Genomic DNA, 13,025 nt, shown 5'->3' with positions numbered 1-13,025 from the left:
AGGATATTCCCATATTCTCCTGTCTTAGAGTGATCACTTCACTTGCTCCTTCTCAAGTGTCCACTGTCAGATAGTCTTCCTGAATCAAAGAGAACTAGATGGAAGTTCCTTTCAAAAACCTACCAGGTTACGGGGAACTAGTGTGGAATGAGAAGATTATCTTTTTATCACAAGGCAGGAGAGACATATATTTTACAGAGTCAACACAAATTAACTTTCCAATGCAGAATAGCCAGACCCTGAATCTGAATCTCTTATTACATGGTTACAGCTTTAATAACTAACTAAAAGAGACTTTTCCTCCCTTACTTAAAAGTTAAGTTAGCCAGATGCAGTGACACATGCCTGTAACCCTAGTGGCTTGGGCGGCTAAGGCAGGAGGACTACAAGTTCAAAGCCAGCTTCAGCAACTTAGTGAGGTCCTCAGCAATTTAGCAAGACCCTGTCTCTTAAAAAAAAAAAAAAAAAGATTGGGGATGCGTGGCTTAGTGGTTAAGCATCTCTGGGTTCAATCCCTGATACCAAAAAAGAAAAAGAAATTAATTTATTTCTGATAAAGGGGAGAGTAAAAATGTGTGAGGTGATAAATAATAGATATTTGGTCTCCCTAAATTAAATATAACATACCATGATTTTCCACTAGCCTTCAAAATGTATCAACAGTTTTCTGGAAGGGACTGTGGGAATCTGAGATAACTACAAACTCTAAAGCTCTCTAGAAATCTGTTGAGAGCTGAGTAATACGGATAATTTTTTAAAAGCACAGCAGCCACCAGGCATGGTGGTGCATGCCTGTAATTCCAGGGACTTGGGAGGCTGAGGCAGGACGTTCACAAGTTCGAGACCAATTTGGGCAACTTAGAAAGCCCCTAAAAAACTTATTGAGACTCTGTCTTCAAAAAAGGAAAAAAGGGGCTGAGGAAATACCTCATTTGGTAGAATGCTTGCCTTACATGCACAAGGCCCTGGGGGGGGGGGGGAGGGAGAGAGGGAGGGAGGGAGGGGGAGGGAGGGGGAGAGGGGGGGGAGGGGGGGAGAGAGAGAGAGAGAGAGAAACAGCTGGCTCAGTGGTTGAGCACTTCTGGATTCAATCCCCATTATCAAAAAAGAAGAGCAGCTAGGTATGATTATAGGCACATACCTGGTATGATTATAATCACAGCTACTCAAGATACTGAGACAGAAATACTTCAAGTTAGAAGCCAGCCTGGGCAGCTCAGTGAGATCTTATCTCTCTAAATAAAAATTTAAAAGGGCTGGGATGTAGGTCAGTGATAAGAGACCTTGCTTCAAGGGCAAGGACTTCAGTTCAATCCCAAGTATGGAAAAAAAGAAAGAGACAGAGACAGAGTGATACAGAGAAGGAAGGTAGGGAGAGAAGAAGAGAAAAGTGGGGTAAAGAAGGAAGAAAATAGGGTATTGTATCCTTTATTTTCTTTTTAGGCTGGGCATGGTGGCAAGTGCCTATAGTCCTAGGTACTCAGGTTGGAAGCAGGAGAATCAAAAGATTGAGGCCAATCTAGCAATTTAGCAAGACTCTTGAAATTTTTTATAAAAGGGGCTGGGCTGGGCACAGGGGTGCATGCCTGTAATCCCAGAAGATCGGGAGGCTGAGGCAAGAGGATCGCAAGTTCAAAGCCAGTCTCAGGAACTAAGAGAAATGCTAAGCAACTCAGTGAGACTCTGTCTCTACCTAAAATACAAAACAAGGGTTGGGGGGGAGGGGATGTGACTCAGTGGTTAAGCACCCCTGAGTTCAATCATGGGGGGGGGGGCCGCTGGGCATATAGTTCCGTGGTAGAGAATGCCTGGTGTGCAAGAGGCCTTAGGGTTTAATCCCAAGGTCCATGGTGGGGAGGAGGGGAGATATATATATATATATATATTTTTTTTTTTTTTTTGAGGCAGGTCTTACTAAGCTGCCCATGCTAGCCTCAAATTTCCTGCCTCAGTCTCCCAAGTAGTTGGAATTATAGGCAAGTGCCACAGAGACAACTTCATTTTATTTGAAATATGCATAAGTGTTTCATAATATAAGGCAGAGTAAAGAAAGCAGATGCAACAGATATGTTATGGTCCACAAAGCAAACATTTACTATCTGGGTCTTAATAAAGTTTGCCAACTCTTGCTTTAGGTATTCATGGTGTCTAATGATTAACTCTTTCTTTTGCATGTAGAATGGTACCAGTCAGCTCAGTACCATTCTATGGAAAACTGAGAAAATAAGACTCCAAATTATTTTCTACAAAGCTTAATTTTTTTCATGGAACTCCAGATGAAAAAAGACTGTATACATACATTTTATATACTAAAATAAGATGGTATGAGTGTTAGTAATGAGAATAAAGATAAATGAACTTGAATTGATAAAACCCATTACACCAAATTATAATGTGAGTATAAAAATGAAAAGCATGACCTAAGAAAGTACCAGATATCCATCTCTGGTCCTATAAAAACCCAAGATATCAAGAACTTCAAAGAACTGAAGTCCACAAAACCAAGTATATCAATTCTGCTAAAATTTCTGTGCATCCAAAATGTCAACGTTGTATTTTAACCCAAAGAAAATATCAAGTTTTGACAAAATATCTATTATTCTGTTGTAACCATCTGTCTTAAGTGGGGTAAACCTCTTCACAGTGAACTGTTACATAAAATTACTTACATAAAATTACTTACCCGAGTCCGATCTTCAATGTTGTATATCTTTAACTGCATGGGGATGTTGAAGCTATGCAAAAAATTGCCTCCAAACACTAATGTATCTGTAGGAGTATACACAGCATGAATCCAGCCTGGAAGGAAAGTGAATGGAGGCAGGAGCTGAAAGCACACATTGCAGTATGGCTTTCTCAGAGTAATAGTATAAAGCTCCTAGATCACAAAGTCTTTTTCTCTGATTCTGGTATTTAATGGTTAGTCAAGTTACTTCATTTCTCAAAGCTCAATTTCCTCTGTAAAAACAGGATAAATTATACTTCATATGGTTGCTGGTGAACATTGATGAGAAAATCCATTTAAACTTTTTTTTTTTTTTTAGGCAGGAGTTTGTTATGCTCACCAAGCTGATCTTAAACTTGTGCATTTAAGCAATCCTTCCACCTCCATCTCCCAAGTAGCTGAAATCACAGGCACATAACACCATGTCCAGTTTAAGAAATGTGTGTGTTGTTTGTGTGTTGCTGGGGATCAAACCCAGGGCCTTGCCCATGCCAGGCAAAGTGTTCTAACTCATCTTCAGCTAAAAAAACTTAATAAATGCTGCTACTGGAACTCCAAATGTGAATCAGCTCTGGAGCAGACAGTTCACTATATTTTCATTTATTCCTTACAATACCGACCAAGTGTATAAAGCAGGTAAATATATAGTCAACATTCTCAAAGAAGTCTGACTCCAAAATCTGTTTTTTGTTTGTTTTTTTTCCTGTACTGGGGAATTGAACTAACTGAACTCAGGAGTACCTACCACTGAGCTACATTCCTCTTTATATTTTTCATTTTTTAAGTTATTGATGGACATTTATCCATTTATCTACCTATCTATCTATTTATATGTGGTGCTGAGAATCAAACCCAGTGCCTCACACATGCTAGGCAAGTGCGCTACCGCTGAGCCATAGCCCCAGCCATATATTTTTCATTTTGAAAGAGAATTTTGCTACATTTCTCAGGCTGATCTTAAACTTGACATCCACCTATCCTGGGCTCCCAAGTAGCTGGGATTTCAAGCATGTGCCATTGCACCCAGCTAAAATCTGTACTTAGCATTTACTCTGGAGATAGTGACTTGATAAAAAAAAATATTGCTGATTCAAAGCACTCTGGCTTTCACAGCTATTTCTAGAAGTTTAGGTAGTTTTTCATCAAGGGTGGCACATTACCTGCAGATGTTGTTTTCTCTGTAGAGATTCTGAATGACTGAAGCTAATGTGGGGCCCCATACATGTAATCTTTTGAAAAGTCTCCACTGGCAATTCTGATATATCCCTCTAGTGTTAAATCACTGGACTTTTATACACACGTCTGTAATCCACGTGGCCTGGGAGGCCGAGATAGGAGGATTGTGAGTTCAAAGCCAGCCTCAACAATGGTGAGACCCTGTCTCTAAATAAAATACAAAATAGAGTTGGGGGTATGGTTCAGTGATCGAGTGCCTGAGTTCAATCCTCAGTACACCCCCCAAAAAAATATATAATATATACACACACAAACACACACATTCTTGGCTAGGCACAGCAGGTGCACACCAATAATTCCAGGGACTCAGGAGGATCAAAACTTCAAGACCAGTGTGGGTAATTTAACTTAGCAAGACTTTGTGTCAGGAAAAAAAAAGGGGGCTCGTGGGATGAACTGAAGATGCAACTCAGTTGCAGACTGACTCTGGGTTCAATATCTAGTAACACACATACAACATGATGCATGTGTGTTATTTTTTTTTCCTCTCAGTATCTACCCTAATGACAGGAAAGATACCACTGTTGCTGCCCACCCTGGTATAACCCTTAGCCCATCAGTTTTAAATAAAGAAAGTGACTAAACAATCCCCCTTTCCTTACTCTGCTTACCTGAGGGAATGACGAAGGTATAGCCCTGCTTGAGCTCAATGCGCTGGCAATCTGACACCCGGTCACCCAGAAAGATGTCTCCCTGTTTCCCTGACAGCAGCCAGTTCTCGTACAGCTCCAGGTTGTGGGCTGTAGGGGGGATGAGCCAGAAGACCTGTGAGTTAAAAGACTCCAGTCTGTTAACAGCCATTGACATGACCCAGTCGTTTCACTCAACTGCTGAATAGGTTCAAAGTTAAAACTACGAGGTAGAAGGTAGGCAAGAATTTTCTCCCAGCCTGTAAAACTTGCCTATTCGAGAAACTCGCAGGGCCTAAGTAGATCTTTCTTGTCATTCAGCATCAGGCCTTTCCTGGGATCTGATTGTAGAATGCAGAACCCATCCAGGACTCAACAGAGAAACAAGACATTCAGCTCTTTACCTAGGTAAACTTTCAAAAATCCCTGGCTATCTGGCCTCTAGAGTCCTAAGTAGCACAGTTATCTGGGTACAATATCTTCAAGAGATAGGCCAGGGTTGCTTTGTTCCAAGGAAGTAACAAAGATGACGAGGACAACACCTAAGATACATGAATCCAAAGTTAAAAAAAAAAAAAAAAAAAAGATTTTTGGGTTTAGGGATAAGTTGTTCTATAATAGACCTCATATTTAATTTTATTTGTACTTTTGCTATAAATACATTAATTTCTAGTAGGGGAAAAAAAGGCTAATACTGATATTCATTCTTATAATCCATCATCTATCTTGTGGCACTGGGGACTCAATCCAGGGTAATCTACTACTGATCTATAGCCTCAGTCCTCTGTCCCTTTTTTTCTTTTGTTCTCTCTCTCTCTCTCTCTCTCTCTTTTTTTTTTTTGGTACTGGAGATTGAACTCAGGGGCACTCAACCACTGACCCACATCCCCAGCCCTATTTTATATTTTATTTAGAGACACGGTCTCACTGAGTTGCTTAGTGCCTCACTTTTGCTGAGGCTGGCTTTGAACTTCCAATCTTCCTGTCTCAGCCTGCCAAAATATTGGGATTATAGGCATGTGCTACTGTATCTAGCTTGTCTCCTTTATTTTTTATTTTGAAATAGGGTCTCACTAAATTGCCCAGAGTAGCCTCAAACTTGTGATCCTCCTGCTTTAGCCTCTCTTGAGTTACTGGGATCAGGATTCAAGCATGCAGTAGTATCATACTTGGCTTCTATGATATTAATTCTACATTTCTATTACCATATAACATTAAAAACACTCCAACAAACTGGAGTATAATTCTTCAAGAATAAAGATAATAGGGGCTGGGATTGTGGCTCAGTGGCAGAGTGCTTGCCAAGCACGTGAGGCACTGGATTTGATTCTCAGCATCACATAAAAAATAAATAAATAAAGTTGTTTTTTTTTTTTTTAAGGTACTCTTCAAAATCTATTTACATCCTCAGGACACAAGGCTTCCTTTGGCCACATTTCAGACAAATGCCTTCACACAGTGAAAACTGATTTGGACCCCAATTTGCTGATTTCATTGTGAATCTATCCAAAATTTGTATTTGCTTCCACTACATTATTACACTTTCAAGAACAGAAATTACGTTATTGTCCTAAAATCATCTTCTTGGTTTCATTTTGAAGACTCTGTTTTGGGTATTTAGAAACAGGACTATTGAGAATCCCTAAGTACCATGCTAATACTGGTGTAATGACAGTGGACTAGATAAATACTAAAACTCCTACTGAATACTAGCCACAAAGGTCAGCCTACTTTACAGTTCTCTCCAGATGCAAACAGGGGTGATTCCTAAGAGACTCATTTCTACAGTATATTAAGCATGCAAGAATTGAAGCAGGGCTGGGACTGTAGCCCAATGGCAGAGCGCTTGCCTAGAATGACAGAGGCACTGAGTTTGACCCTCAGCACCACATAAAAATAAACAAACAAAATAAAGGCATTCTGTCCATCTACAACTTCAAAAAAAACAACAACAACAAAAAAAAAACCCCAAACCCCAAAGCGAAGTCATATAATCAGCTTCAGATTTCAATTCCCATCACAACCATGACCGTACCTTTCCCCCTTGGTGGATATGATACCAAACAGAGGTACCACCAAAGTCCACATGGAAGTCAGTATAGCAGCCTCGAACACTCATTAGACAGTACCTGACCCAAAGAAAAGCACCATCATTAGTGCACTGATGAAAAAAGAAAATTCACCCATCAAAATGCCACTCTCTTCCCTTACCTTTCACCTAATCGACCCCTAGTAGGTGGGAGAAATGCAATTTCAAGTCATCATACTGCCAGAAGGATAGTTTTCCTTTAACCATGGGATCATGTGTTGTGGTGTGCATGCATGGGTGCATGCATACATACACACACACTCTCTTTTGGAATACAGTCTCCCCTTAAATAATTCATTTTTAAAAATTATTTAGTATAGCAAAGCACAAAAGAGAGCAACTAGTTAGTTGCTATCACTTTGGTCCCTCATAGCACATTGAGGAAAATACAGTAAGTTAGTCACTTACTTCTGCACCTTAGGGTACTGCATCTCCAGAATGGCATTTGTTGATTCAGTCTGACTTTCCTTCAAATGCCTTGGCCACATGTTGTCTACCCAGTCAATGAAATCCACCTTTAAAAAGAAGAAGACATTTAGGCTCCAAGGAAAAGGTTGGAGTTTCATTTGAAGTCAAGAAAAACAGAATTTCTTTAAATACTCACGAAAAGACAATTATAAGCACATTAAAACAATCTGCTGGTAAAACTTAAGTTCATGAGGCAAACATTCTAGAAATAACTGTAAGATGAGAATAAAGACCTAAAGATTTCATTCATCAAAATGAAGTCATTAGGCCAGGCATGGTGGTGTACACCTATAATCCCAGCTACTCTAGAGGCTGAGGCAGGATGATATAAGATCAAGGCCAGACTGAGCAATTTAGAGATCCTTTCTCAAAATAAAAAGGGCTGGGGAATGTAGCTCAGTGGTAGAGTATCACCATGTTCAATCCCCAACATCCCCCTCCCCACACAAAAGAGGTCACTAACACAGTTATGTGTTCAACCAAGAACTTTCTTCAGGGCAATATTTATATAATTTCCTGTGGGTTTTTTGATCCATAAAAGGTACTGTTTGGAAGCTGCCTGTAAACTCACCAAAAGATACACCACTGCTGGAATAGCTAAGATACCAAAAGTTAAAAGAGAAGAAGGGTAGGGGAGAGAAGGGGTGGGAGTGTGGAGGAAGAAAAGAAACCTAGAATAAGCTTGTAGTCTTTGCAAAAACATGTTATGAAAATTACTAAATTAGCCTGAGTAGCTTAGGCCTATAATCCCAGAAGCTTGAGGTTGAGGCAGAAAGTTTCTAAGTTCAAGGCCAGCTGTGTTAACCATGAAAGACCATGTCTCAAAATAAGAGGTAAAATGCCCCTGGGTTTAATCACTGAGAGGGGAGGGGAGGGGAGGGGAGGGAAAAGAAAAGAAAAGGAGGGGAGGGGAGAAGGTACTAGATAGGGAATGAGAAGTTCCAGGTCTATCATATTTTTGAGATCATGTGAGGCCTGGAACTTATCTATAAAATTTATTACCTCAAACACAAATAGTGAGGATTAAATCTTTGAAATAATGTTTATCAGAATAATAGTATTTGTCAGAATTCAGGCATCTGTTTTAAATAATTTTTGCTGAAATAAATGAGATATGAAAGCAGAATGAAGTTATTTTAACACTTTATTCTGAATTACAACATGACCTGAACCTTCAAATGTCAAATGTCCAAGCACTAAACTCCAAGAAACAGCTCCAAGGTAGATTATGCATGAAAGTCAAAGAAACATGAGTTCTGCACAGTGCTGATATTGGAAATATTGCTTATGATTATTAAAAATATGTATTTGGTAAGTTTTACAACAACATCTACATATTAGATATGTACATATTTATATCTACATATTAGAATTTATTTCCCTTACAATGTGTATCTAGACAAATGCAATCTGTGCATAATGATAGGAGGCATGAGTCCTGGGAAATCCAGAAGTCAATGGTGGGGCTGGGGATGTGGCTCAAGCAGTAGCGCGCTTGCCTGGCATGTGTGCGGCCCGGGTTCGATCCTCAGCACCACATACCAACAGAAGTCAATGGTGGGGGAAAGTTTGGAAAAGTTCACCAACAATATGGAAGAAACTAGTAAGATGAGGAGAAACTACTCAAGACTCAAAGAGCCAACAGTTTTAACCAAGCACCTACAGATGCCTTTCTTTCCTTCAAACAAAACCTACTTTCTGTTTCTTTTTCTTTGGTATTTTTGTAGTTGTAAATGGATCCAATACATTTTATTTATCTTTGGGGGGGGGGGCGGGGGGTGCTGGGGACTGAACCCAGGCCTTGTGCATATGAGATAAGCACTCTACCAAATGAGTTATATTTCCAGCCCTAAATATCTTTTTACGTTACTAAAGCCAAACACAAATTTTTATCACACAAAAATAAATATAATAAAAAGCACTTATCATATTGTACTTCCCACATTCTAGGGAAGCACTCTACCACTGAGCTACAACCCCAGCCCAACTTTCAGTTTCTTAATGTAGTGGCCAGTATTGCCCAATTCCTTTTACTATCATTTTATCGATCTTTTATTGTCATTGTTTACTCAGTACACTATATAAACTTTCATGTCTGGATAGCAAAAGGGTTGGGAATACTTCAATATTTTTATCCAGTGTTCATTCAGAACACACAGAATTTCTCACCATGGCAGAGAGTCAGTCATTCTTATTTCCCTGTCTCCAGTATCTTCTGACTACAGACAGAATATGTGGTAATGTGTTTGTACTTTCTTGTTGGGTCAATGCTTATCCTTCTAGATAAATACCAGGGTCCATAAGAGAATAAGGCTTCAGTAAGCACAATCACTAGTTTCGACCTATTCTGTATTAAAACTAGGGTCAAAGTGGCAAGAAGTCCAATATTTAGGTCATGATCTCTTCACACAGTGCAAAAGCAACTCATTACCTTCCATTAACCAATTCCCCAATGCTCATGTTGTATTGTATTTATTGCCTTTTTTCTTTTCTTTTTTTAAGTACTAGGAATCGAGTCCAGGGCTTTGCATATGTTAGTCAAGTGCACTCTACCACTGAACTACAATCCCGATCTTTGTATTTATCTACTTTGAAGCACTTATCATATTGTACTTTTCTTTCCTGGGTCTCTAAATATTCTGAGAGGACAAGAAGGATCCTGTTTTCTATGTCCTCCAATACTTGGCACAGGCTTACCATGCAATCAAGTAATAAACTCTTAATATGCCAAAGATCACAGGGAACAAGAGATGATGTTGCTCTGGGTTAACAAATATCTATAGGAGCTAGCACAGTGGTGCATGCCTTGTAATTCCAGCAACTTGGGAGGTTGAGGTAGGAGGACCAAAAGTATGAGGACAGCCTCAGCAATTTAGCAAGACTAGTGTCAAAATGAAAACTAAGGGCTGAGGTTGTAGCTCAGTGGTAGAGTGCTTGCCTAGCATGTGTAAGGCCCTGGGTTCAAGTCTCAGCACCACAAATAAATAAATAAAGTGAAGGTCCATCAACAACTAAAAAATATGTATTAAAAAATAAATAAATAGGGGCTGGGATTATGGCTCAGAGGTAGAGCACTCGCCTAGCACGCGCAGGGCCCTGGGTTCGATCCTCAGAAACCACATAAAAAACAAAACAAAATAAAGGTATGTGTCCACCTATAAGTAAAAAAAATATTCAATAAATAAATAAATAAAAACTTAAAAAAAAAAGGCTGGGGGGAGGTCAGTGATAGAGCACCCCTGAGTTCAATCCCTAGTACCACATAAAAGAAAAAGAAATACCAATAGGAAATGTTCTAATATATTGACTGTAATAGTATTACACGAATAAATAAATTTGTTAAAATTCATTGAAATGTACACATAAATGGGCATGCACTCCATTGCATGTCAACCTGAGCTCAATTAAAAAAAGTTAAGGGCACTATTGAGAAATACACGAAAAGAGCAGGATAAACGAAGGGATATAAGATGGGGAAAAGGACCAGTAGAAAAAGCATGTTACTGCTTACACAGCAAAATCACAGAATGCTTGCTTACTTTTAGGAGGTGACCTTGGTAATAGCTCACTCAATCTTTCTGGAAATGTTTTAGGTCCCTGAAAGATATTGGTGGATTATGACCTCTGCCCTCTAGATAATTTTCTATTCCTGAGCCTTCTCATGGCTTCCAGTCCTCCATTTAATGGCAAAGTATTCTGTAAATTTTATAAAATGATGTAGCACAGTTACTTTGAGAAGCCTAACCTCCAAGTTAGTCATTAAAATTTGTTCCCCAGAACACTCAGTATTCTAAATAAATTCATGCTCTCACTGGGTTCCCTCATCTAGCAAGAATCAGGAGAAATCCCAAGAAATCTGTGAATTTTGGAGTAATAGTTCCCTTCCCAGGAAGGAGAAATACTGGGGAATGATATTGGTCAAATTCTGTTGTTACATTGTGTGCATGTATGAAGCATGTATGAATATTTCACAAAGAATCCTACCATTATGTACAACTATAGTGCACCAATAAAATAAATGAAAAAAAAAAAACCAAAAAACTAAAGACTAGGGGTTGGCGTTGTAGCTCAGTGGTAGAGTGCTTGCTTAGAATGTGTGAGGTACTGGGCTCAATCCTCTGCATCACATAAAAATAAATAAAATAAAAAGGTATTGTGTCCATCCACAACTAAAAAAAAATTTAAAAAATAAATAAAACAAAACTAAGAACAAGCTGGGCCCAGTAGCACACACCTATAATCCCAGAGACTCAAGAGGTTGAGGCAGGAAGATGGAAAACTTGAGCCCACCAGGGTAACTTGGTAAGATCATGGCTCAAAATAAAAAAGTAAAAATGGGGAGGATATAGGTCAGTGGTAGGGCATCCCTGGTTCAATCCCCAGTACTTCAAAAAACAAAACACAAACAAAAAAAAAAAAAAAAACCTTAAGGACAAAGAGAATAAAAAAGGATGTTACAAAGACTTCATGTTTGAGTAGTCAGATATTTCTAAATCTTAACCATAGAAAAGTTTGCCTCAGGCCAAGTTTTATATTTATAACTACAATCATGTTATCTGTAAAATAAAATTCCAGAAATATTAAGGAAATACATTTGTAAACAATGTTATTGTAATTCTCACGTTCCCTGTACTTAATCCATTCTTTTTTTTTTTGGGGGGGGGGTACTGGTGATTAAACTAAGGGGCACTCAACCACATCCTCAGACCTATTTTGTGTTTTATTTAGAGACAGGGTCTCATTGAGTTGCTAAGTGCCTTGCCATTGCTGAGGCTGCCTTTCACTTGAGATCTTCCTGCCTCAGCCTCCTGAGAAGGCTAAATTCTCTTTTTTTTTTTTTTTTGATGCCAGGATGTTGCTGAGGCTGCCTTTCAACTTGAGATCCTCCTGCCTCAGTCTCCTGAGCCACTGGGATTACAGGCATGTGCCACCACGCATGGCCAAGGAGGCTAAATTCTAACCACTTATGTTCCTATATTTCTACATAGCTAAACAATGATAATTAATATAAAAAGATTATTATCATACTAGGGGAAAAAAGAAACATTTTTATTTTTATTTTTTGGGGACAGTGTTGGGGGTTGAACCCAAGGCTTCACATGTCAGGCAAACACTCTAGTATTACACACACCTCTAGTCCAAGAAGCTTTTCACAGAGAAATTCTGCTTTTAGTTGTAGCATTTTTAACAACAAGAAGCAATAATACTGGGCACGATGGCACATGCCTGTAATCCCAGTGGCTCAAGAGGCTGAGGCAGAAGGATCGCAAACTTAGTAAGATCTTATCTCAAAATAAAAAATAAAATGGTCTGGGGATGTGGCTCAGTGGTTACATCCTGGGTTCAATCCCTGTTACAAAAAAAAAAAGGAAAGAAATGACAAAAACTACACTTTATCTTCAAACAGTAGTGAAATACTAAGAACATTCCCCCCATATATGCACATCTATGTATTAATGATAATAATGGATACACACACACACACACACACACACACACACACACACACACACATGCACAAAGATGTTATATGCAATTACATTTCAACATTGAAAATCAAAGGGTATAATTAGGATTTCAATGGAGATATGACCCTCCTGCCCCAGCCCAGTCCCAGTAGCTGGGATTATAGGCATGCACCACCATACCTGCCTTCGTGACAGTTCTGAGTCAGGAATTAAATGAAAACAAAAACATCCCAAAAATGACTAGAAACATTGCAAAAGTGAATATTGTGTAGATAGCCATTCCTTTGCTAAAAAAGATCGGTTAAATCAAAATCTGCCTTTAGGAGACTAACTTCAAATTCAAATTAAACTAACTAACCTTAAGATGGATTGCCAATCTATTACTAAATAGACACCCACTAGATCCTACT

At 38.9% G+C, this 13,025-nt stretch overlaps 1 protein-coding gene across 2 annotated transcripts in view; it reads right to left on the bottom strand.

Annotated features, from left to right (window-relative positions):
• The window catches only part of KDM2A (lysine demethylase 2A), a 114,144-nt gene that overhangs the window by 28,640 nt on the left and 72,479 nt on the right, over positions 1-13,025 (bottom strand). For both annotated transcript variants that reach the window (XM_081278745.1, XM_081278746.1), the window contains exons 7-10: positions 7,088-7,194; positions 6,626-6,719; positions 4,573-4,726; positions 2,684-2,799 (exon numbers count right to left, since the gene is read on the bottom strand). In XM_081278745.1, the coding sequence (XP_081134871.1) occupies positions 2,684-2,799; positions 4,573-4,726; positions 6,626-6,719; positions 7,088-7,194 (471 nt within the window). The remainder of the gene's footprint in view (positions 1-2,683; positions 2,800-4,572; positions 4,727-6,625; positions 6,720-7,087; positions 7,195-13,025) is intronic.

This window comes from Spermophilus citellus (assembly GCF_964194105.1).
Source record: "Spermophilus citellus genome assembly, chromosome: 2".
Taxonomy (NCBI): domain Eukaryota; kingdom Metazoa; phylum Chordata; class Mammalia; order Rodentia; family Sciuridae; genus Spermophilus; species Spermophilus citellus.
The sequence above is the reverse complement of the archived record's forward strand: the minus strand, read 5'-3'. Positions and strand labels throughout refer to the sequence as shown.